This window comes from Lissotriton helveticus, chromosome 4_1, assembly GCF_964261635.1.
Source record: "Lissotriton helveticus chromosome 4_1, aLisHel1.1, whole genome shotgun sequence".
NCBI classification, from domain to species: domain Eukaryota; kingdom Metazoa; phylum Chordata; class Amphibia; order Caudata; family Salamandridae; genus Lissotriton; species Lissotriton helveticus.
Genome location: NC_136063.1, coordinates 1,175,639,302 through 1,175,666,022, shown reverse-complemented (window position 1 = coordinate 1,175,666,022; position 26,721 = coordinate 1,175,639,302). Strand labels below are relative to the sequence as shown.

Below are 26,721 nucleotides of genomic sequence, written 5' to 3'. Positions count from 1 at the left end.
GTAGGTGGAGGGATAGAAGAGGGAAAGAGGTTTGTATTTATATAGCGCTAGCTACCCCGGATGGGGTTTTTAAGTGCAAGTAGCACGCTACTCTGGAACCCATCAGGATTAGTGTTGAATTAGTATGGTGAAACATGAAAGTAATTCTAGTGGTGGATATGTTAGTCAGTTATTTGGATTTAGAAGGGTTGGGGAGGGGTAGAAAAGAGGGAAGAAAGGTTTGTTTTAGGGGATAGGTATAGTAAAAGATGTGTCAGATGATGCAAGGAGGGGTGGAGTAGGAGAGAGTCTAGAAAGGGTTATTTGGGGGATCCTAGTAGTGGTATGGGATAAAAGAGTAGATGTAGAAGATATATTGATGGATGTATAGGATGAGAGATAGGGTAGTGCATTGGAAAGAGTAGTAGAAAGAAGTTTGAGATGAGTCAGAAGGTTGGGCTAGAAGATATATTGAGCGAAGTATAGGCTGAGAAAGTGCTAAATACACTGAAAGTATATAGATACATAAAGGAGGTAAGTATATTGGGCAGCATTTCAGGCCCTGGTCCTGGTCAGTCTTGAACAGGCTCAAACAGGCAACTGCCATTGTCCTCTCTGCCCTTAACAGGCTCAAACAGGCAACTGCCCTTGTCTCTCTGACCTTAGCCTCGACGCCCGGGCTGAGACGCCCTTACCCTGGCCTTTTATAGCCCTAGTAATCAAGTAACCCCTTCAGCCAATGGGAACCCTAGTTCTAACACTATCGAATCACAACACTAGCCCTGAAATCTAGAACCAATAGGAGACCAGGACCATACATCCAATCTTAGCCCTAGACCAAGCACCCAATCAGTTAAAAAACCCTGATCTCTGCGTCCAATAGAGGCCCTAGCCCTACCAGTGGTCCCAATCCAAGTAACCAATGGCACAGGAAGCCCTAGTCCTACTTCCAATAGAAAGCCTAACCCTACTCTTAGTCCCACAACTAGTCCAGCAACTAATCACACCAGAAGCCCTAATCACCACTTCCAATTAAAGGTCTAACCCTAGCCCTAGTCCTCCCTACTCCCAACAACCAATACCATAGGAAGCCCTAGTCGCTACTTCCAAAAGAAATCCTAACCCTAGCCCGAGTCCCAACCCTACATTGATTGAATCGCAGACCTAGAAACCAATCAGAACCCTCAAATACCCAACCAATGAGGACACCAACCCTAATCAAATAGAAACACCAGATACAACCACCAATCAGTGTGCACATGTACCAACCACTAGCAGACCATATAAGGTCCCAGCGACCTCAGGCAAGTTTTGCTGACCAGGTATGAAACACTACTTCTAACCTTAGGGAAACCTCAGCAATACAGAACACAAGCAAGCTAGTCAACAGGACTGCAAAACAACTGCAAACTGTTAAGAAAATAAATGGGGCGTCAGTTTGGCCAGTTAGCCCCTGTGTGTCTTTCTGCTGCAGTGACTGAACATACAGCGTTGAGGAAAGCAGGAGAAAGTACTAATCTCAACCAATATTAGGAAGAAAATGTGCCTGAAGTCAGAATTATAGCTCTTTATTATAAGCCTGTTAAAAGCAACGCAGAAAAGCATGATGCGTTATCAGTCCAGCTGTAGAGGTCTGTGGCCTGATATCGCACATTCCTCTAGGGGTACTTCAGGTAGGAAGCAACAAACTTGATCATGAAAAGGATGCAATACATCTCACATCTTTCTTAAAGAGTAGCATTTTTAAAAACCTTTAATACCCTTCTGTATTTTGAGTTCACTAGTTTTCAAGTCCGTCTTCCATGTGTGAAGAACTGTGGTTGTAGCTCATGTAAGCCGGTAGCCTCTCAAGTTGTGTTCTTTCTTCCTTACCCAGGAATACATATAGTGAATTTCATTTTGAAGATGTTTAATTTGTACCACTAATTAGGTTTAACTAGGTGTCCCGAAAATATTTTTCTGACCAGGGCTTTAATAGTTCTTAAGATGGAAAGGCCTTTGAACTGGCTTTAGAGGGCATAAATGAGCTGAAAAGGTTAGTAGCAAATTCAAAGTTTTTCTGAACAGGGGCTCCAAAATAGGATTGGCCCAGGTCCCTCAAAATCGTTAAGGTGTACCTAGCTCTCCATCCCTCCGTAGATCGGTAAATTAAGTACCATATACGGAGTAATGATATCTATGATTTATAGAGATTAAAAACGATGTAAGAGATGCAGCATTTAGTATGATATAAGGCACAAGTTACTACCATTACTCTGACAACTCATCAGTAAAAGCATTGTGGCATAATACTACACATCTGTGCTTGCTGTCATCTTTGCCCTTCGTTCAACTGTTACTTTCCAGAACACACGAAAACCAGTTACTAAACAACCACCAGTCCGTCCTTTTAGGCAATACAATATAGTATATTATCTTAATATTGTGTGGGAAACATTGATGTGCCAAACTACTGTAGACTAAACACAGAGGACCAAAATATTGTGAAAGTTTACAAGTATATAATACTGAACATATTACCTACTGGCGGTCGCCAGTAGGTAGTTCTAGTTAGGACCTAGTTTCCATAGGAAATCCGCAACATTCTATTGAGAATAACTTTGGCGCCGGTGGACGAATCTTTGCGAATTTCTCAAAGAAGATGGCCTGCTCCGCTCCTTCCCTGAAAGTTTGGGGGGGATTCGTCAAGTGGGGGCTGAGATAAAAGGGGGGTCCCAAAAAGTGTTTTCCCCATGTTATTTTCCATAGGACGTTTAGACACGGCTACAGCTCGAACGGCTCAATGGATTTATAAGAAATTTGGTAGAAAGGTAGAGTCCGGCTCGCAGATTACGCTTTTCTTTGAATGGTGTAAATCTGTTCAGTAGTTGCTGAGAAAATTAACCTTGAAAAAATATATATTGGGCTACATTGGGCTATATATATATGTTAGAGCCCAAATGTAGCCCAATGTAGCCCAAAGATGGCCACCAGAGACCAAAAAAAACAAATGTAGCCCAAATATCAGTCAGATGTAGCCCAACTATAGCCCAATGACAGAATGTCCCAGAGTGTTCTAAAGAACAACTAGAGCGCTAACAGTCTTACTTATGACAAAAGTATGGTACACCTGAAGTCATCTTGATTGGAATAAAGTGTTAACACTTAAAACATTTAATTTGCAAAGGAACAAAATGAGGGGGTTCATTTTGCCATAGAAATTATGATTAGTGCTGAAGAAAGAAAAATTAGGGCACATTTTGAGTGACTTCTCAAATCCTCTTATATTTCATTAAAAGAATTCTGATATGCAGTCTCCCAAGATGGCCACCAGAGACAAAAGAGCCCAAATGTAGCCCAAATATCAGCCAGATGTAGCCCAACTATAGCCCAATGACAGAATGTCCCAGAGTATTCTAAAGAACAACTAGAACGCTAACAGTCTTACTTATGACAATGAATATGCTACTTACCAGTATGCATCTGTTCTTGGCATGTAGGGCTGCTGACATTCATATCTATAGCATAGATCGCCGCCTAGTGTTGGGTCCGGATGATTGCACCTTGTTGTCCTGGAAGAGTCTTCGAAGTATCACGAGATAGGTGGCTCCTCCCCTGGACTACAGTGCGCATGGGCATCGACTGCATCCTTAGATTGTTTTTAGCCATTGTGGCAAAGATGGAGTGCAATAGTGTAAATGATGACCATGTGTAAGAGTATGTGTAAGAAGAAGTCTGCAACTGCTACCGGCGCCGGGGAGGAGGGCGGACGATATGAATGTCAGCAGCCCTACATGCCAAGAACAGATGCATACTGGTAAGTAGCATATTCAGTTCGAGGCATGTGGGCTGCTGAATTCATATCTATAGCATAGAATACATAGCAGTCCCTCCACTAACGGCGGCTGCCCGCGCCAGTTGCAGAAGCCTGAAAAAGTGTTCGAAGAACAGCCTGCCCTACAGCTGCCTGCTGCTTGGCATGTACGTCTACACAGTAATGCTTAGTGAACGTATGTGGTGTAGACCATGTGGCTGCTCTACATATGTCTTCCAAAGGAATATTGCCTAGGAATGCCATGGAGGCCCCCAACTTGCGAGTGGAGTGGGCCCTGGGGGGACCGTTAAAGTGCGCTTAGCCTTGTGATAGCAAATTTGAATGCACTTAACGATCCATCTGGCAATTCCTGCTTTGGAAATGGGGTTGACTTTGTGCTGGGCTGAGAAGGCAACAAAGAGCTGTTGTGTTTTTCTGAAATCTTTTGTTCTGTCAATATAGTACATTAGCGCTCTTTTGACATCAAGAGTGTGGAGCATTCTTTCGGCGACAGTTTCGGGGTTTGGAAAGAATGTGGGCAGTTCTATGGCTTGATTGATATGAAACTGCGACACCACCTTTGGAAGAAACTTAGGGTTAGTGCGCAGCACAACCCTGTTGGAATGAATCTGAATAAATGGCTCTTGGACAGTGAGCGCCTGCAGCTCACTGACTCGCCGTAGAGAAGTGATGGCAATGAGAAAAGCCACTTTCCATGTCAAGAATTGAATCTCGCAGGAATGGAGAGGCTCAAAAGGTGGGCCCATCAACCTGGTGAGGACCACGTGGAGGTTCCACACAGGAGCTGGTGGGGTCCTGGGAGGGATGACGCGCTTCAGGCCTTCCAGAAAGGCCTTAATGGCTGGCACTCTGAAAACAGAGAGTTGCTGCCTGTTTTGGAGATAAGCCGCTATGGCGGATAAGTGTATCCGAATGGAAGCATATGCTAGATTGCATTTGTAGAGATGTAACAAATAGCAGATGATATCTGGAATGGATGCATCTAGCGGGTTGATATTGTGGTTAGTACAGTAAATGACAAACCGCTTCCATTTAGCGGCATAGCAAGCTCGGGTAGTGGGCTTTCTAGCCTCCCGGATGATGTCCATGCATTCAGGAGGCAGATTAAGGTAGCCAAACTCTAAGACTTCAGGAACCAGATGGCCAGGTTGAGCTGTTGCGGGTCTGGATGATGAATGTCGCCATGGTTCTGCGTCAAAAGCCTGGGTGTGAGGCGCAGCCTTTGATGCGGCACCACCGAAAGTTCCAGAAACGTGGTGTACCATGGTTGGCGTGCCCATGTTGGAGCAACCAGGATGAGCGTCATCGAGTGTTGCTTGAGCTTTCTTGCCACCAGTGGGATTAGAGGCGCTGGGGGAAAAGCGTACGCAAATCTGCCTGACCAGTTCATCCATATCGCATTGCCCTGCGACTGTGGGTGAGGGAACCTGGCGGCAAAGTGTTGGCATTTTGCGTTTTCCTTTGTGGCAAACAGGTCTATCTGTGGATGACCCCACTGCTGGAAGTACGGGCGGAGCACTGATGGATGTAGCTCCCACTCGTGCATTTGGTGGCTGTACCTGCTGAGCAGATCCGCCATCTGATTGTCCTTGCCCGGGAGGTGTTCCGCCATGAGGAAGATGTTCCGCTGAATGGCCCACTTCCACATGCTCTGAGCCAGATGAGACAACTGTGGAGAGTGTGTACCTCCCTGCTTTTGAATGTAGTACATGGCAGTCATGTTGTCCGTCCGAATCAACACAACTTTGTTGCACAGATGTACTTTGAATGCCTTCAATGCCATGAAGATCGCCATCAGCTCTAGGTAGTTGATGTGCATCTTTTGTTGCTGCGTTGTCCATAGTCCCTGCACCGTGTAGTGTAGCACATGAGCTCCCCACCCCTGGAGAGATGCGTCCGTCGTCAGGATAATCTGTGGCACAGGCTCTTGAAACGGTCGGCCCTTGCAAAGGTTGTGTGGATTCCACCAATGCAGAGAGCTGTATGCCCGACCGGTCACCAACACTAGGTCTTTCAACTGCCCGTGAGCCTGATTCTACTGACGTGCTAAGCACTCTTGGAGCGGACGCATATGGAGCCTCGCGTGTGGGACAATGAAGATGCAGGAGGCCATCATGCCTATCAACTGCATGAACACTCTCGCAGGCAGTGAGTGTTGTGGTCTGAACCGCAGGATCAGCGACTTCATGTTGCTTATCCTCGCTGGGTTTGGCTGAGCTGTAGCCGCCAACGTGTCTATCGTCGTGCCTAGATACTGCCGCACATGTGCTGGCTGAAGGTGCGACTTTGGATAGTTGAGCGAAAACCCCAGACTGTGAAGGAGGTGAATGGTGTGGGACATGTCGGCCGCGCACTGCTGGGCCGACTTTGCTTGAACAAGCCAGTCGTCCAGGTAAGGGTAGACATGGACGTTCTGTCTCCTGAGGTGCGCCGCCACTGTTGCCAGACATTTCGTAAATACTCTGGGGGCTGTGGTCACCCCGAAAGGAAGGACTTTGAATTGGTAATGCTTGTTTTGAATGGTGAACCTGAGGTATTTCCTGTGGGAGGGGTGGAGTGGGATGTGAAAATAGGCATCCTTGAGGTCTAAGGTCGCGAGAAAGTCTGCCCTGTTTAGCAATGGAAGAACCTGTTGCAGTGTTAGCATGTGGAAATGTTCTGAGAGGATGTACCGGTTCAGGGGCCGTAGGTCCAGAATCGGTCAGAGTGTGCCGTCCTTTTTTGGGATTAAGAAGTACAGGGAATACACCCCTGTGCCTTCTTCCTCCACCGGCACGAGCTCTATTGCGCCCTTTTGCAGCATGGCCAGAACCTCCTGCTGCAATAAGTGCAAATGCTCTTGTGACATAGGACGGTGCTTTGGGGGCATGTTGGGTGGAGTGTCTGTCAGCTCTAAACAATAGCCGAACTGGATAAGTTGCTTGACCCACCTGTCCGTGGTGATGGAGTGCCACACTGACAGGAACCGCTGGAGTCTCCCCCCGACAGGTGTTGGGTGGTCGGGGGGCAGTGACAGGGAGTCACTGCTTGTTGGTGGCAGAGGAACGGGAACTGTTGTTGCCTCTGCCTTTGGAGCTGTTGCCCTGGTATCCTCCTCTACTCTGTTTGGGGTAGGATGACTGCGCCCTGCTTTTGTTGAACTGCGACTGCTGCAACATTTGGCCTCTGGTAACACCCCGATTGCCTGAGCGACGAAAAGTGTTCCCACGAAACTGCTGTGAATGGAGAGCCCCCATGGACTTGGCAGTCTCAGTATCTTTTTTAATTTTTTCCAGTGTGGTGTCGACTTCAGGACCAAACAGCCTGTCGGGGTTGACTGGTTGGTTGAGGATGGTTGTCTGTATTTCGGGCTTGAACCCGGAAATGCGGAGCCAAGCCTGTCTCCGTAGCATCAAGCTAGTATTGATTGCCCTAGCCGCTGTATCAGCAACGTCAAGGGCGCACTTGATAGCAGCATTTGAAATGAGTTTGCCCTCTTGTATAAGCATCTCAGCCCAATCCTTGTATTGGTCAGGCAGATGTTGCAACAGGGTCTCTAGGGTGTCATAATGTGCCCTGTCGTATCTGGCCAACAGCGCCTGTGTGTTTGAAATGCGCCAGATGTTGGCCGCCTGTGCTGCCACCCTCTTCCCTGACGCCTCCAGCACTTTTGAATCTTTGTCCGGGGGAGGAGCTTCACCCGTGGTTTGAGAGTAAGCTCGTTTGCGAGCATTAGAGACCACCAAAGAGTCCAGCGGCAGTTGGCCCCTTATATACGTTGGATCGCCAGGTGCCGGTCTGTATTTCTTCTCAATCCGAGGGTTAACAACCCGTGCTCTTGTGGGTTCCTTAAAAATGTCCGCAGCATGCCTCAGGACCCCCTTTAGCATGGGAAGAGTTTTCACAGTTTTTTCCGCAGTGGAGAAAGTGTCAAAAAGGAAATCAGCTTCCACAGGGTCAGCATGCATATCCACATCATGGTTCTTAGCTGCCCTTTCTATCAAAGCATGAAATGCTGTGGAATCCTCGGTGGGAGACGTCTTGATGTTGAACACCTGAGGGTCAAGGGTTGCCTGCTGATCCCCCTGATCACCTGGGTCCACCCACGAGTCCTGCTGCTCATCAGGCTCAGTGTGGGCTGGGAAATTATACTCCTCATTCTGCTCCTCCCCATCTTCTCCATCTGAATAGGTGGGTGATGGCGTTGCCCCCCTTGCAGGGTGCTGAAGGCTGGGTTCAACCAGTACAGGAGTATCCTCTTCAGGCCTTTTGCGTTTCAGGGGAATCCTGAAGGCCTCCAAAGGCTGTGACGCCGAAATCTTCCTCTTCAGAAGCGTCAGCTTCCCGGTATCGGCGTCGATGTACTGCTCCGACTGCTCAGATAAAGAGTGTTGCGGACGCGTGAAACCCCCAGCAAGGGAAGTCGACTTCGACCTCTCCGGGTCCTTGGGCACCGGTTGTGGTGCAAAGGCCTTCGGCGCCACCTTAGGTGGTAGCGTGAACAGGATCTGCTTTGAAGCCGGTGGCGTCGGGACAGTCTTTTTGCGGCGGAAGGGATCTTCGGTTCCGATGCGGAAGTTCTGTCCTTAATACGTTTTAGAGAGTCCGAGACCTGTTTGGTGAAGGAAGCGGACGGCTTCGTAGACCCGACCGATGTCTTCGGTCCACCTCCAGACTCGGGCGCCGACACCTTCTGCGTATCCGATTGAGGTGCACTGCGATCCCCGACCACAGCAGTGGACGTGGACGCTGACGACTTCGCCACGGCAACCTTGACCTTTGACGCCGTAGTGCTAGACTTCGGCTTCGCGCCCTTTACAGCCGTTGTGTCGACAGGCCTGGTGGATTTCGGCTCGACGGCCTCAGTGTGAACGGCCTCACCCGTTTTCTTGGGCTTCGGGTCGGCTGTTGCGCTCGGCACCGAATCGTCGGCCCTTCGTGAGCTGGGGCCCTCGACCACCTTCGCCGCCGTTGAGGGTGCGACACTTTTCCATGGCTGCGAGGCCACCGAAGACGACGACGTCGATGGGGGAGCAGTCGTCTTCGGTTTCGATGGTGCGTCGGCCATCTTAGTTGTTGTCGATACCGACAGTTTCGGTTTCGATTTAGGTAATGGCGGCTCCGCCGAAGTGTCCGTGGCCGGGCCGGAAGGCGGGGCCATGGATATTAGTGTAGGGTCTAGGGTAAGGCCATGTGGCGATCCTTCGACCCGAGCCTTAGTAAAAGTACGAACGGGGTATAGCTCTTCCTCTGAGCTATCTTCCATGGCCCCGTAGGCCTCCTCGTCGTCTCCTACCTCCTCGACGATTTCCTCCACGTCCTGGCCCTCTGCGTCCGCTTCGTAGTTGGACTCGACGACCACCGAAGGAGGCGAAACTTGAAGATGGACCTGTTGCTCGTCCGCTTCTTCATTGACGAAGATGTCCACCGGTGCCGGAGCAGATCGCCGGGCCTCTAGGCGCGCCGCGCGCCTAAGCTTGATGGTTTTCTTCGACCTAAACCTGGAACAGGCCATGCAGTTGGCCTCGTCGTGGTCCGGCGACAGGCATTTGTTGCAGACCGGGTGGACGTCGATGTGTGGGTATTTGGATCCACACACGGGACAGTGTTTGAATGGACTTCGTTCCATGCCGTCGAAGTCTTGCTGCGTCGACTGGGCCTCGATCCGCGAAGTATCACGACTCACGGGATATCCGACTGGAAAAGTTGGATTGAAGTGAGGCACCGAACGCGAACAATACCGACGGGTCAAAGAAGGCCTTTTGGCCTTGAAAAAGTAAGTTTTTGTCGATTCCGAACCGGAGTTAACGAAACCACATCCGAACCCAATGGCGGAAAAAAACAATCTAAGGATGGAGTCGATGCCCATGCGCACTGTAGTCCAGGGGAGGAGCCACCTATCTCGTGATACTTCGAAGACTCTTCCAGGACAACAAGGTGCAATCATCCGGACCCAACACTAGGCGGCGATCTATGCTATAGATATGAATTCAGCAGCCCACATGCCTCGAACAAGTATGGCACACCTGAAGTCATCTTGATTGGAATAAAGTGGTAACACTTAATACATTTAATTTGAAAAGGAACAAAATGAGTGGTTTCATTTTGCCATAGAAATTATTTATATATATATATATATATATATATATATATATATATATATATATATTTTCACTGAAAAAACCATAGGTTTTAAACACGTTATAGTTAGGAAGTAGCATTTAAAAAACCTATAAAATTCACTGAAAAAACCATAGGTTTTACACACGTTATAGTTAGGAAATAGCATTTACAAAACCTATGAAATTCACTGAAAAAACCATAGGTTTGACACCAGTTATAGTTAGCTGGAAATTTTACTCGCATAAAACCAATGAAATTCCCACGTTATAGTTAGTTGGACTCACTATAACTTGCGCGTGCAATGCACTGCTGATGACGTCACATATTACATCACTCATGACATGGTCAGTGACATCAGTCATGACATCACTGATGACACCATCCTTGTGAGACAGAGTGACAGACCTCTTTTCACTGTAATGTAACCCTTGAAACACATTCAAAAATAGAAACTAAAATTTTCAAAAAAATGGAGATACCCATACCAGTTACAACAACCAGTTCAATAATTCCACCATCTATATACACATCCACTCATTGATCAACAGTTCTATATAGTCACTCGTACATATACTCACTCATGATATGTAGTGATACACCTATACATCCTGTTACACACCGACAGTCATCCAAAAGATACTCTCACACATATTCACACATGCAAATAAACTATTGAACATCCATTTATTTGCATATACAGCTATACACACACAACCACCTTACTTCTATGGAAACTTACACCTACTTACTCTCTTAAACAATCACTTATAGAAACACATACTTATCTAAACAGGAACTCTTACAATCTCTTTCTCTCACATATACTCACTTATATACATCAATATTCACATATATTAGATTAAAACATATGTAGTTACTGATAAAGATACTAGTGAGATAGTCATTCACTCACTAACACACACATATACACACTCTTCCACCCATACAGTCCTGCACATATGCTGTCTTCAAAACACATACAAAGAGAGAGTCAGTCATTCATGTATCTATGTGTTAAGTAATACCCCCACCAAACCATACACACTCATACTGATACTAACAAAAACATCTAATAACCCATATACATACACATGTAGCTACTCACCAACCCATGCAACCACTTATACACAAAGTGAAACACTAATACATATATTTAAATATTTAAACATTACTCTCTAATATATGTATTCACTAAGATACACTTAATAAACCAGTTAACCAATCAATTGTTTTTTTTTAAAACATCCAAGTAATCACTTATTTAAACTTTTATTCTTCCATCAACTTTTACATATACATATATAACACATATTTATTTTTTTAAAAGACACACATTCACTGGATAGTGTCATCAGTGATGTCATGACTGATGTCACTGACCATGTCATGAGTGATGTAATATGTGACGTCATCAGCAGTGCATTGCATGCGCAAGTTATAGTGAGTCCAACTAACTATAACGTGGGAATTTCATTGGTTTTATGCGAGTAAAATTTCCAGCTAACTATAACTGGTGTCAAACCTATGTTTTTTTCAGTGAATTTCATAGGTTTTGTAAATGCTATTTCCTAACTAGAACGTGTGTAAAACCTATGGTTTTTTCAGTGAATATATATAAATATACACACACACACATATAAATACAGTGCTGGAAGTCTATATGCATGCAGATTGTATGTGTGTATATGTTATGTTATGTTGATTTATTTTGTAATGCGCACAGCTACCCAACAAGGGTTTCCCAGCGCAAGCCATAACAGAAACTCGAAAATATCTGAATTAGCAATGTTGATTAAAAAAAACAGGTTTTTATTTGCTTCTGGAAGTTGGGGAACAGCTTCTCCCTCCTCATCACATCAGGTAAGGAATTCCACAAGGTTGGCTCAAGTAGAGAAAAGGAGCGGCCTCCCATTCTCGACAATTTGAACCTAGGAATTTCAAAAAGCTCTTCTGAAGACGAGCGAAGTAGGCGCAGGGGACGGTACGCGCGTACCAGACCTTGTAAATATTTAGGGGCAGAACTGATCTTAATTCTGATCATATAGCATTGGGCTTTACATTTCATACGGTGTTCTACCTTAAGCCAATGCAGTTCTCTCAGGGCACTTCCCATGTTGGACATTCTGGGAAGACCACAGAGCAATCTGGCTGCAGAATTTTGCACCACCTGAAGCTTGCGCAATACATCTCTGTTAGACCCCCAAGAAGAGAATGTTAGCGTAATCCAGGCGAGATGTTACAAGAGCCTGAACAACTGTCCTCCTTTGGGTGTCAACAGGGATCATCCAAATTATTTTTTAACCATTTTAAGATGGTAAACCAGGTGGCTGCAGTTTGTACTGCCTGTTGTTTCATTGACAATTTATTGTCAATAATAAAGCCTAGATTGCGGGCCTGCCAGGAAGGCGTAGGTAAGTCCCATTTGAGCTGGCCAATGTTGGTGGCCCCAATGTTCAGACTCTTTCCCAAAGATAAGCACTTCCGTCTTTTCCCCATTGAGCTTGAGCAAATTGAATTGCATCCATGATGCAATATTGCGCAAGCCCAATTGCAGAGTAGAAGGGTCTTGATTCCCATCCGCCGACAGAGAAAAGATGATTTGAGTATCATCGGCGGAGGAAAACAATGCGAGCCCTGCCGCTTCCGCAATCATTGCTAAAGGTTGCACATAAATGTTGAAAAACAGTGGGCTCAAAATTGAGCCCAGTGGCACACCATACAGGGATGAATAGGACTTTGAAGGGGCCCTAGTAGAAAACACCTGGAATGTTCGCTCCGATAAAAAGGAGGACAACCAGCCAAGCGCTGATCCAGAGATGCCCAATGCCTGTAGAGATTTAATTAATACGGTATGAAAAACCGTATGAAAGGCAGCACTTAGATGTAATAATATAAGGGTCACTGTATCCCCAGCGTCCAAACGCTTGCGTAGCATCTCAGTGACGCCTAGCAATGTGGTCTCTGTAGAAAACCCTGCTCTGAAACCTGATTGTGAGGTGTGCAGAAATTGGGAGGATTCCACGAACATAGATAACTGGCCATTTACATGTTTTTCCAAGACTTTCGAAAAAGTCGGGAGCAGGGAGATGGACCTAAAGTTAGACGGCATGGCCGGATCTGCGCTTGGCTTTTTTAACAATGGTAAAACCATTGCGTGTTTCCAGGCTGTTGGCATCTGTGCCTCCCCAAGAGAAGCGTTTAATAACTCCATCACTATATAATATATATATATATTTCCAAAGAGAATAGTACTTCTGAATGTCTGTAGCCCCAAAGGGAATTGGCGTATACACCGGCGGAGCGTGCCGGTAATCAATCTCGTCACAAAAGTACCAAATGCCCATACGCTCTCAGCAACTTAGACGTCAGCCAGGTGGGTTCCAAGGGTGTTTATTTCTCTGACAACATGTTTCGGCGAAAAGCCTTGCTCACGTCAAAGTAAAAGTGTACCAACGACAACTAATAAAGCATTCAGTGATTGCATCCGGGTAAACACAAATGAAGGACAATACATTTGACATGGGGCAGATGTATCAACGGGATTTTTAGTCGCAAACGCTGCGATTTGCAAAAAAGCAGCGTTTGAGGCTAAAAATCATGAAAACGGGATGTATGAAGGAAATGGCACCGCAAATTTTGCGCCAGCATTTAAGGAATCGCAAAAAGCGATTTCTTAAATGCTAAGTAAGAAACATTTTAGTTTTGCTAATTCACCTTAAGAAATCGCAAATTACCACCAACTTCAAGTTGGTGTTAATTGCAATTTCTTTCACAAATGCACTTTTTGGCATTTGTGAAGGTGCCATGTGGTGCTCATACATGCCCTTAGGGCATGTATGTGCGCCATATGCGCACACATGTAAATTTCAGGGGTGCATCAGGGTGTCCTTATGACACCCTTGCACCCTTGAAATTATTCTCAATTTGCGATTCTCAAATTGCGAATCGCAAATTGAGAATAACTTCACATTCATTCCTATGGGCCTCCTGGCCCATAGAAATGAATGGGAAATTATTCCTTAATTGCGATTAGCAATTTGCTAATCGCAATTAAGGAACTTTAAGAAATCACTAAACATTTGCGAATTTTTACATACATACCATTTTGCAATTCTCAAATAGTGATTCTCAAAAAATCGCTATTTGAGAATCACAAATAGGTATTTTGATACATCTGCCCCTACATCACTGGCCCATAAAAAATGCAGTGGCCATCTTGTAATGTTACTTTGTGCTATAAAATGCTGACATATATATATATATGGATGTTGTATTCTTAAATCTACATCTTTGTACCTTGAAGATACAGATATACATATATACACACACACGTATATATACATATATCTACATCTATATATACACATATATATATATATATATATATATATATATATATATATATCTATATATATATATATATATACATATATATACATATATATATATATATATATATATATATATATATATATATATATATACCCACACACACATATAGCTTCAAGGTACCTATATGTAGATTTAGGAACAGAACATCCATAGATACCTATATATACTTACCTTCTCGATACTTTGGTCCTGGCACATCAATATTTCCCATCCCACACAGTCTTTTGACATGCAGCCATCCAATCTGCAGGCATATAGACTTCCAACACCTTATGTGCATTCAATTTATGACAGAGACAAGCAGTTGCTGACAAGCCACTTACCTGAATTTCAGGACTTGATTTATAATTGTTTCGCTCCTGTAAAGGAACTTCGTTTTCTGCAAGAGAGGAAGAAAGAAAAAATATCAAGGATGACAACATTTAAAGGAAGAACACCAGAGCTATATCTACAATGAAAGCAGAAAGACTGAAGAAAAGGGTTATGTACACCACCTGCAGCCTGAGTCAGGTTGGCTCGGAGGGCCTGAATGGTCTCCTTGGCTTTCCGCAGTTCAAACTCCAGGACTGGACAGGGTTTTGGATAAAACACACACAGGCATCCAACCAAGGAAAGGGAAACAAAAATACAAAATAAAAAGCAAAGATGGGTGTGAAAAAAAAGTACATAGTTTGTATTGAAACAGAAAAGCATGCAGTCTACATGAAAATTATGAACACATGCAGCAGAGTTGGCTTGAAAGCAAACCAGCAAACACTTCTCCAAGTTAGACAGACTAAAGAGTCAAACAAGTCACAACTTCTAGCAGTCTGACAAGTAATGTAGTACATTTAGAAACAAATTTAAACAAACGGATTTTATGAATTTATGTCGTCACTGGAAAGTGTATGTCAGATGTATATAGGCGAAATTTGCAAATTTAAAGTTTAACACAGACTACAATTCCAAATTTACAATTACCTTTCTACTTACCAGAGGTTAAATTCAGGTTTTGCTGTCTAATACAAATCATTTAGCCATAATAATGTGCTAATTAATTATATTTGCATAGATTGAGTTTAAATGAACTCGATAAATTATGCTGATACACATATTCAGGCAAATTTGTTTTAGAATTTCTCCATCATACATGGCAAAATATATAAGCATTAAATATGTAGCTGTGAATGCACTAGAGCAGCCCATATAGATAGTATCCCTGTTATTCTACGACTTGGCATTTAGAGGGCATTTATATTCTAGAGGAGGACTTGTCAGGAATGAAAATCAAGGTAGCGGCACTGATCTTGATGGTTCTTACCCTTGAAACCAGGGCAAAGATGCTGAGAATCGCTCACGCTGGAGCAACCTCCGCCTGGTGGGGTTCCCTCAATTGGTTGAGGCCCATCACCCTGCAACCTTCACAGAAGACTGTCTCTGTTCCTGGTTACCCGAGGGCTTGCTGTCTCCATGGTTCGTGGTGGAGAATGTGAACAGCTCACTGGCGCAGTTCCCTCTCCCGAAGGCTCCACCCCAGCCCCTCAATCAAAATTCGGAACTTTCGTGATGAAGATGTGATCCTTGAGAAGCCCGTACCTGTAGTAAGGTTTTTTTGATTCCTCTCGCATTATAATTTTTTTCAGACTAAATAAAGGCCACTAAACAACAAAGTAAATCCTTTGACGTCGCAAAACCACAACTCAGAAAGATGTCCCTACAATATATGTTACTTTTTCCTGCATGGCTACACCCATTCCCCGAAGATTCTCCCAAGGAGATCCAGTTCCATCATTCTCGGCCTCCACCTGTACCAGACGCAAAATCGTCTAGAATCCAAGGGCAGGTGGGAACGACGTGGAAGATCTCCAACACTTCTGAACCGTACCCGATCGAGTCTCAGCTGAAAACTGATAATCCTTTCTTCCCTCTGATATCTTCCAGGGAGCCCAGGTCGGAGGATCCCGTGGGCCACCCTGACGCTGATCCCTTGCTGAACACAAATTCACTTCCTACACACTGTTTCTGACTGCTCAATAGCGCTTGACCCAGGGTGCATTATTCACAAACTGACCTTTACATCTATATCCTTCACAAGATGAAGTCCACCTCAAATACCTCCCCATGTCCCTGATTTATGTTTTGGGGAAATGTTGGGCGACAAATGCTTCTGGGGTAGAAGTGTGAGGTGGGATGGGCATTGTTGAGTTGGGGTCTGTATTTATTGTTTTGACCCCCTCTTTTGTTTTGTTTTCTCCTGCCATTGCCTGGTCTTCCTTGTTGCGCCACTTGTGACCAGCACACCTTGTGCTTCTCACATAATGCTATGCGGATTTCTATAGCACATGGCTACCCGTAGGCTTCCGAGCGCTGGCTAAGACATACCGTTGCTTCGGGACAAGTGGACTAACACAAGGGGACTATTAATGTGGATATAGTCATGCTTTTAGCCTTTTCCTGAAATCAGATTCATTGTTTAGGCATCTTAATTATATGGGGAGCGTGTTCCAAAGTTTGGGGATGAGATATGAAAAGGAACTACCGCCCCATCTGGCCTTGTGAATTCTAGGTAACTTCAAGAATCTACCCGGAGAGTGCTCTCATCATAGCGGGTCCTTTGTTGTTAATCTTACTATGTGCCAGACAGATTGTTTTAAATGTTATCCGTGCCTCAATGGGAAGCCAGTGCAGAGAAGCTAGATCACGGTTTGCTGAGGGAAATTTTGATGACATATTTGAAGGGACCCTACTTAAAGAGAGTTTCTATAGTCCAACCCGGAGAGAACAAGGGATTGCACCCCAATTCTTCTGTACACATTCAGGATCATGTCTAGGATTTTATGGAGTGTTCTAATGGTATCAAAACAAAGGGTTTTTGGTCTGTGTATTCATGGAAAGGGACTTGTCCAACCACATCCCAAAGCTTTTGATAGGGAGGAAGGGATGGGTTGATTGCCCCAACATTCTGGCAACTCGATAAGTGGTTGGGGGTCAGGTCTGTTCCTCAGAATCACCAGGCCGTTTTTTTCTCCATTCATTTTTAAGTAGCAGTTTGCTATCCACTTGGATACTTTTTCCAAGCAGGGAGTCATCTGATGGGACTGTCTGCCTTTTCCAGGGGTGAGAGACTACCAATTTGGTGTCGTCGGCATATAATAATATTGACAGCCCAAACACCTGAACAATTTCTGTCAATGGGTGCATGTACAGGTTAAAAACTGTGGGGCTGCAAGTTGAACCATGCGGGATCCCACACTACAAGAGAAGGGTTTCAGAGTAGCACTAATTCTCACAAATTTGGAAACATCAGTCCTTCAAAAAGGAGGTGAGCCATTTTAGAGCGCAGCTCTTTATTCCGGCTTCACCCATTCTGTTCGTAAGTGTCTGATGTTCAACAGTGTTGAATGCTGCACTTAGGTCCAGGAGGATAATAGCAGCTGATCCTCCGTTACATCAGCATTTTTAAACGACTGTTACTACAAGGAGGGTAGTTTCTGTAAGATGTTGTATATGGAATTCCATCCGGGAAGTGTGCAGTCGATGATTTTATTCAAGGAATGTAGACAGTGTTTGGTTGAAATGTTTCTCTTGCATTTAGCCTATGAATGGGAACGGGGAGATTGGCTGATAGTTCCCTGGACAGGTCAGGTCGAGACTTTTTTTTATTTTTAGCAATGGGTTTGCCCACTGCATATTTCCACTTAGATGGCACTATTCCAGTGGTTAGGGACAAGCTAAGGAGTGCCAATATAATGGAGAAGATGGCTGGAGCTTCTTGTGACAGTGTATGTGGGGGTGCGGGGTCAAGCAAGGACTGTGATTTGACATTAATGAGAAGTGAAGGAAGTTCTTTCTCATGATGGGGGAGGGGGTAGGCAGGCCAATGTGGAATGTGTTGAGCATACACTTCTTTGATGTTAGGGCATTTAGAATTCTGTTCTTTTATAGAGCCAGATAAATATCAGCTACTTTGTTCTGAAAGAACGCAGCCAATTTATTGCAGTGTGCTACTGAGGTGTTGGGGAGAGAGTTTCCAGTTTTTAGGTTTCGTCTGGCGATCCGCTGCGCAGCAGCGTTCAAGCAGGCGAAATCTTTTGAGAACAATCTGGGGCTTTGTCCCGCCTCTCTGTTCCATTGGCTGGCTCCACGAATGGAGGCTAGCCATTGGAACAGAGATGCGTCACTCATTCCCCGAGCAGATTCGTGGGCGTTCCCGCGATTTTTACTCATCTCGCCCCCTTTTAGAACGTCATGCGGCGGTGGGCGTTTTTTTTTTTTTGGGGGGGGCAAGTCATGTTTTTGTCATTCCTTATGTGTCTGTGCCGGGATGGACATGTCCGCTCTCCCCAGCAGCCCCGCAACCCCCCCTGACGGTTTTTAATGAGGCTTTAATACATTTTGGGTTCAGCGACTAGCTACGTGGAAACGAACACAACACGGTACATATTTATTATGTAGATTGGAATGGGTACGCAGCATTTTCCACGAAGACCGTCCTATTTCCACATCTCTAGTTAGGGCTCACTGCGTGATATGTTCCCTCCGTCTCAGATTCCACTGGGAGGGTGGGGGCGGGGTGCCCTGGGCTGGAGGAGATTAACACCCCCACCCTCTGTCTGTGCCGGGATGGACGTGTCCGCTCTCCCCCGCAGCCCCGCAACCCCCCCTGACGGTTTTTTAATGAGGCTTTAATACATTTTGGGTTCAGCGATTAGCTATGTGGAAACGAACACAACACGGTACATATTTATTATGTAGATTGGAATGGGTACGCAGCATTTTACACGAAGACCATCCTATTTCCACGTCTCTAGTTAGGGCTCACTGCGTGATACGTTCCCTCAGTCTCAGATTCCGCTGGGAGGGTGGGGGGCGGGGTCCCTTGGGCCGGAGGAGATTAACACCCCCGCCCCCCACCCTCCCAGTGGAATCTGAGAGCTGAATCTGTTGCCTGAAACGCCCCGTGTGCCACGCCACGCTCGGAGACACACACCCGCCTTGCACAGCACTTGCTGCCTCTAATGTTCACAATATGCCAATAATATGATATTGGGATGAATGCCACTTTGCTGCCCTACACAACTCTTTTTACCGACATTTCGGGCAGCCGTCACTGGTGTGGATTTAATGAGGTGGACCGTGGGAACTGTGGACACCGGAGTCGTTCCCTGTGGAACCGCTGTGCTCTCGGACCGTTATAAACTTTAACGTACGCTCGATGGATGGACAGGGAGGCCGCAGAACCCGGGAGTCATGGATTTGGGGTTCCAGACTCCCTGCTCGTGACCCGAACTGCTGCTTGGATGTAATCTATGGGCTGAGTCGTTATTAGACTTGAATTTGTACAGAACGGGCACGATCAGGACCGGTTATTTGGAGCACGTGTATTAACTAGCACATATGCAGGCTTTATTGCTGCAGTGCAAATCCAATGTTTGTGCCGTAGTAAAGCTGTGTCTTCTGGAACTAAATCACTGCTGTTCACTGTGGCCTATGCAATGGGATTGTGCAGTGTCGTCTTAAATGTCTGCAATGCACTTGCAGGAAGATAATGCAATAAACCCTACATGGGAGAGGAATACTATTTTTAATGGGGGCGGGTCATAATGACCCACAAGACTTTGTCTCCTGAATCGTCACGCCTTCCCACACACTGAGTATATACATGTTGTACTCTGCGCATCTGTGTTAATGTCATGAGGATTTTCAGACTGTATATGCCACTAACCAGGTTTCAGACACAGACCTATTCAAGCAGCAGGTGCTCTGCTGTGGGGTACTTGGGGCTGAAGATGCAGTAGAGGTAGGCAAGGCTCGAGCCAAATGCGTGGGTCTAGCTGAGCGGGAATAACTTTTGGACCCTCAAGCCCCAAATGATTTAACTTTCAAGTGGCTTAGCTTGCTGCCCATGAACCTCATTCGCCAGGAATTCAAGACAAAGTATGAACCTATTGATTTAAACAGGAGAGTAAGAAACCCATCTACTGCGTAATGTGAAATCTAGAAAACTCGATCAGTCCTGGCTTTCCCACTCGACCAAAGTGTGTGATCTTTAAAGCTTTATCGCTGTACCTGACATTTCTTCATTAATGGAACACCTTGTAATACATGAGTTTGGTGTGCGCTGTGCTAAAACCTAGGTTTATTTAATAACTATAACATTGCTCAATGTTTAATCTCCAAGGCCACATACGGTGCATATGACAGCTGACCTGCCTCTTAGTTAACAGTTTATTGTGGTAGGGGGCACGAATGTTTGTAAATTCAGGCTTCCAAACTATCGCTTTTAATAAATGACTTGCAATGCAGTGATCTAATTATATATTTTATATATTTTTTTGTACCGCGGTGAAATGCATACGCATGTAAATACTTTATTTGAACTTTCAAGAGGTTTTGCACTTTTTTAGCATGATAGTTGCTTGATTTACATGTCAAAGTTTTAAGACTTGGCGCGTGCATGGGTTCTTGGTGTGGGTGTGTGTGTGTGTGTGGCTCTGGGTGTGTGTGTGTGGCTCTTGGTGTGTGTGTGTGTGTGTGTGGGGCTCTGGGTGTGTGTGGCTCTGGGTGTGTGTGTGTGTGTGTGTGTGTGTGTGGCTGGCTCTGGGGGTGTGTGTGTGTGGTAGTAATTGCTGTCTGCTGAGCTCGTCCGTAGGGTACAATAGGTCTCACATTTGCGAGAGATTAAGCTATTGGCAATGTAAATGACAATGCCATTTATTGAATGACACTGGAGGAGGAAAACATGGCGGCTGCTGGTTAAGCGGTCGCAGTGCTCCGTGACCGGCTCCTGGAGAGAGCACCGTATAAGAATGGTAATGCCGAAAAAAATCCCGAGAGTCATGTATGCATAGCCGCGGAGATTTTTGGCGGTTCTTATTCTTATTCCTCGGCTTCTAAATCACTAAAAACGAGGAAATCGTTTCAGGATCCTCGGTGATGCAGTGTGGCTTTACAGGTATCGATGTAACGGCTCAGGCAGTCCGCTTTCTGTGTGCATGCGGAGCTGCGGCGGAGGCCGGGGAGAGCACTGGATGCAGTCGGGCAGGGCGGTGTTGTTTGCTCACCTTCCCTGACAGCCGCTGTAGTCTCGGCTCGAGTTGCCTATTAGGCAGAGGAGTTCGACGCCCGCTCTCTTTGGATTTTGTCCCGCGGTATGAGCGGTGGTGGTCGCTCAGTGAGGAGGCACTCCTGGTTTTTACCCGTGAGGAGGAGGGTGACTACGGCGGTGGTGCCCGCGCAGTGCAGAGGCCAAAGACGGGGTTTTGCATTACCGCCCCACACCGAGGTCCCACGATTATTACATCGATCCCAGCCTACAGCATTCCACACAGGAAACAGCATTAAAGGGAAGACAATCACCACAATTGCGTCTTTGCACAGCCGCGCTGGAGCTGAGGAGAGGAAGGGTTTTAAGGAGCCTGGGGCAACCTTATCAAGCTGTTTCTTCTGCTTTAATCTCTTGCGGTGCCCCAGGGAATACAAGCTCCCAGGTAAGACTTGGCCACTCTCTTGCACCCACAGCACCAATAGTGGAGGTGGAGGCGGATACAGACGATACTGGGGATACTGTGGAGGGGGTATCGCCTGGGGGGGGGGGCTGTAAGGAGCCTCAGCATACAATAGATCCTCTCACTGTTACTTTGTCAGGGCAAGAGAGTGTAAAACTGACAGCAGCTGTCCCTGAGACATCAGGAAAAGTGCTTCCCTCCCGCAGTAAGGCTTACGGCAAGAGTTACGGCAAGAGAGGACGGAAGAAGCAAGCTGTGTTGCAAGAGGGAAAGGGTGGTATCCCAGGTCTGAATAATAGGGAGGCCGACCTTACTACAGCAGTGGAAGAAAAAAAAAATCATCTTCTTACTTAAATACAGAAGTTAAATCCAGAGGCACTAAGCACAGCGCCAAATCCAAAGCAAAATCTAAAACGCAGTTATCTGTGTTGGAGAAAGGCTCTAAAATTACTCCATCTTTACGATCTTATTTCAAAGCTATCCCCCAGATACTACATCTTTCAGGGGATCAAGTAATGTTATCTGAATCCGAATTGGAAGCCTCTCCCTTAACTGAAGTATGCAAAATGGCCTCTTCTCTTCTGGGACTTGATGTTGAGGTGGATCATGAAGGCATCGAAGAAGGGGTCATTGAGCATGAAGACTCTGTGATGGATTTAGGAGGTGGGGGAAAAATTCAGCCTCCACAGCCTCCCCAGCCAGATAAGGAAAAAGGATCACATCCACAGGCTTTTTTCGTTCAGGTGGTCTCAGAGCGGGGGGCGCTATCAGGCACTCCTCCAGGAGATTCAGACTCAGATGTCCAGGGTGTTACTAGGGTTGCTGTTAGCGGATCCAATGAAGAAGCAATGGCCGTCGGGGGAGATCTCATTGATCAGATTGAATGCCCCTCTGTATCTCATACGGATCAAACTGAATTCGAGGCTAAAGATGATATAACTCCAGCTTCTATGCTAGGTATGTTCTCAGCCCTCACGATGGAAATAAGGAAGGGGTTTGCGGAGTCTTCAGCGAATCAAGCTGAAATAAGAAGTTATTGCGAGTCCCTGGACAACAAAATTGATGGGCTCACTATTAGAACTGGAGTCCTTGAAGAGACAACTGCGTCATTATCGGTCCACTTGGACCAGACGAAAATTGATATCCAGAGGCTTTCCAGAGAGGAGCAAGCACTTTCCGATAGAATGGAGTCATTAGAAAACAACGCGAGGAGGGGGAACCTCCGTATATTGAACATACCAGACGGCTCTGAGGGTTCAGATATAAAGCAATTTATAGCAGTATTGTTGAAAGAGTCCTTGAGTTTAGATCAGTCATTGGAAGAGCTAGTTTTGGATATCCAAAGAGTACATAGGAATCCTTTCAAACGCAACGCTCAGAGAGTAAAACCATGCAAAATCTTGGTTAACTTTCACACGTATGTACTGAAAGAGCAAATTCTTAATTTGGCGCTTAAGCAAAAATCTCTGGCTGGAAAGGGGTTTTCTTTCTTAATAAGGTCAGATCTCTCAAGAATTACCTTGGAGAAACAATGGGAGTTTGGGAGGCGCCTCGAAGCCTTCAGAGCACTGGGAGCCACAGCTCAACTTACATTCCCTGCTGCCATGAAAATCATGTACAATAATAAAATGATTATTATTAGGTCCGTTCAGGCAGCTGATGATCTCTTGATGCAGTTGGGAAGTAAAAAGAAAGCATGAATAGCAGCCTAGTTACCTGATTAGAGAGTGGCTTTAACTCCTAGTTGCAGTAATAAGCTTTAGGGCTAAACATGTTAAGCTATCTTCCTCAGATCTAATGCATCCAAAACATAAATTCAGAGCAAGTTAATGTTAATAAACCTTAAAAGTTAGAAAGGGAAAATGTAATGATTATGTATCACCAGGTGTCTCTTTTTTTTCTGTCTTTCACGCATGGAGGGTGGCGTATCTTTCCGGGAGTTCGCAGAGGGGCGCTATCAACCGGACATCGTTCTGGTTAGATATCGCAAGGGTTTTCCGAGGGTGGGGAGGAGGGAGGGGGGGGGGGAGACACGTAACTAGGGTAGGTGGTGGGGGGTGGAAAAATGAAAAAAAGTCCTCAGTAAGCCAAGGCATGTTAGAAAGGAAGAAGGTCTGCAGTTTTATGGAAAAAAATTTGGGCAACAAGGGGTTCTATCAACATGATCGCCTGTATCTCCTTTTTTTTTTTGGACAGTTATGACAAAGATGGTTAATATAAAATACTTCTCCTGGAATATTAATAGCCTGCGCACCAAACCTAGGGCAAATAAAATCATACAATACCTGCAAGATATGGAGGCGCAGGTCATTATACTCCAGGAGACCCATCTAGAAATGTCCGACTTGATTAAGAGAAATAGATGGATTGACTTCGCAGTTTCAACTACTCAGAGTACAAACACTAGAGGTGTCTCCATAATTTTTAAAAAAGGGGCCAAAGCCAGGCTCTTATCTCAACAGGTGGTCCCAGGTGGCAGATGGGCCATCGCATCAGTGATGATGGCTGGCTCTCAAATTACAATCTTGGGTTATTACGGGCCGAATCAGGATGACACATGTCACAGGAGGTCATGTTTTCTCAGCTGCTGTCTTTCCCAGAGCCAACTATCATAGCGGGCGATTTTAATGTGGTACTGGACCCGATCTTGGACAAATCCCCCAATAGTAGATCCTTAGTCCTATCTAAATCTAGGGTAACGCTACATTCTGCAATGAAATTATATGGATACCTGGACATATGGCGAGAGAGGTCCGGGAGCCAGCAAAGGGTGACTTTCCGGAACTATAAGTATAAACACCAGTCAAGGATTGACTTTATTTTAATTAGTCGGAGGCTGGCTGATCATGTTAGATCCATTGACTATCTCCCAATACATCTTTCAGATCACTCTGCAGTAGTAATGGATCTAGTTCAAGGAACGGAGAGGGTGCTCTCAAGATGGTCCTTCGATCGATCACTTCTTCTCCTGAGGACATGGTATACCTTAATCTTGAGTCACACAATTGTTTTTTGGATAATAATGACTCAGCAACTACTAGGATCATCTGGGATTCGTTTAAAGCGTTTTTGAGGGGGCTCATAACAGAGAAAGTATCATATAAAAGGAAGCAGTATAAGGAACAAATTTCTTCGATTGAAAAAAGTATAGTTAATCTCCAAAATCTTATCGACACTAGTAGTGGGGCAGATGAGTCCATCATCGATACTCAAAGAAGGGAAATGGCATCTCTGAAAGCGAATCTCGGTACAGTATTAAATCTTAGATTGCAGCAGAGATGGGAGGCAACTAAGTTGGCCCACTTTGAATATAGTGAAGGTAAACTGCTTGCTTGGAAGACCAAAACAGACCAGGCCCGGAACAACGTAGCCACTATCAATGTGGGTAACAAATCTTTAACATCAGATGTTGAAATAAGGAAGGCCTTTAAGGAATTCTTTGAAACTATATATAGGGAGGAAATTGCAACTCGCCCTGAGGAGGTCGTTGACTGGCTAGGCCGCATCGACTTACCCAGATTAACGAATGAACAATCCCAATTCTTGGATAGCGCCATAACTGAAGGAGAAGTTAGGGCCGCCATAAACAGAAGTAAGAAGGGGAAAGCTGCAGGGCCCGACGGGCTACCTGCAGAAATTTATAGAATCCTAGAAGCTGAGATAGTCCCCTTTCTTACTAAGCTGTTTAATCAAATTCTCCTTGAAGGTCACTCTCCCCCGACATCATGGGATAATGCATCAATTACGCTCATTCTGAAACCCGGGAAACCTAAAGATACCTGTGAATCATATAGGCCAATATCAATTTTAAATGTGGACTACAAGATCTTCACCACAGTATTGGCCTCTAGGTTGGCCTTGGTGGCCCCGTCAGTTCTTCATGCAGATCAAAAGGGATTTGTAAAGGGGCGACAGTTATACGAACTGACTTATGAGTTAATAGGGGCAATAGATACAGCGGTCTCACAGAACCTGCCCCTGACTGTCCTCACGCTGGACGCCACCAAGGCCTTCGACAGAGTCAATTGGGTATACCTGTCGGGGGCCGTGGCCAAATTCGGCGTGGGTGAGGGATTCCGCCGAACAGTTGGTCTGCTGTATCGTAGTCCAATGGCGAGCCTACTGATTAATGGGGAGTTGTCAGATCCTTTTTCTATAACCAGAGGGACACGGCAGGGTTGTCCGCTTTCCCCCCTGCTGTTTGACTTCTACATTGAGCCTCTCGCACAACAATTGAGGAGAGAGATTACCATCAGATCTTTTTGTCACAGAGGGTGGGAGAGAAAGGTAGCTCTATATGCCGATGACCTGCTTATCTTCACATCAGATGTCACCACGGCTCTCCCTGTAATATTTGAAATCGCTCGGCGTTTTGGTCAGATATCGGGGTACCAGATCAACACTTCCAAGACAGAGATGTTGGTTTGGAACGATGATGTGAGTGCATTGGAAGTGCAGGCAGGTCAATCAATGCGTTATCTGGGCTTAAATATAATAAAGGATCTCAACAAACTCGCCATAGTAAACCTCCCAGCAGTCGCCAAAGAATGTAGAAAATTGATGCAATCGTGGTCCCATTTACAATTGTCCTTAATTGGGAGAGTAAACTTGATTAAAATGTCCATTTTGCCCAAAATTTCATTTCTTTTCAATACCATTCCTCTTTATTTTGATTAGACTTATATATCTAAATTACAGTCAGATATCACTTCTTTTCTCTGGAATAAAAAACTTCCAAGAATTGCCTGGAAGAAGCTTAAAAGGCGATGGGAGAAGGGGGGTTTAGCTGCCCCAGATTTAAAACTATACGCTTGGGCATTTCAGCTGTCGCATACTCGAATGCTCTTAAAAAAACCGACAGACCACGGGGTAGGCCTGATGTTTTCAGCCATGTTGGAGGGGGAAGGTCTTAGCCAGTCGGGGTACCTATTCAAATTTGCCAACCCG

The 26,721-nt window shown here is 45.4% G+C and overlaps 1 protein-coding gene across 9 annotated transcripts in view; it reads right to left on the bottom strand.

Annotated features, from left to right (window-relative positions):
• The window catches only part of RELCH (RAB11 binding and LisH domain, coiled-coil and HEAT repeat containing), an 878,561-nt gene that overhangs the window by 690,501 nt on the left and 161,339 nt on the right, over positions 1 to 26,721 (bottom strand). For 7 of the 9 annotated variants that reach the window (XM_078687764.1, XM_078687757.1, XM_078687759.1 and 4 more), the window contains exons 3-4: positions 14,782 to 14,853; positions 14,611 to 14,666 (exon numbers count right to left, since the gene is read on the bottom strand). In XM_078687764.1, the coding sequence (XP_078543890.1) occupies positions 14,611 to 14,666; positions 14,782 to 14,853 (128 nt within the window). The remainder of the gene's footprint in view (positions 1 to 14,610; positions 14,667 to 14,781; positions 14,854 to 26,721) is intronic. The other 2 variants (XM_078687763.1, XM_078687766.1) reach the window with 1 other exon arrangement.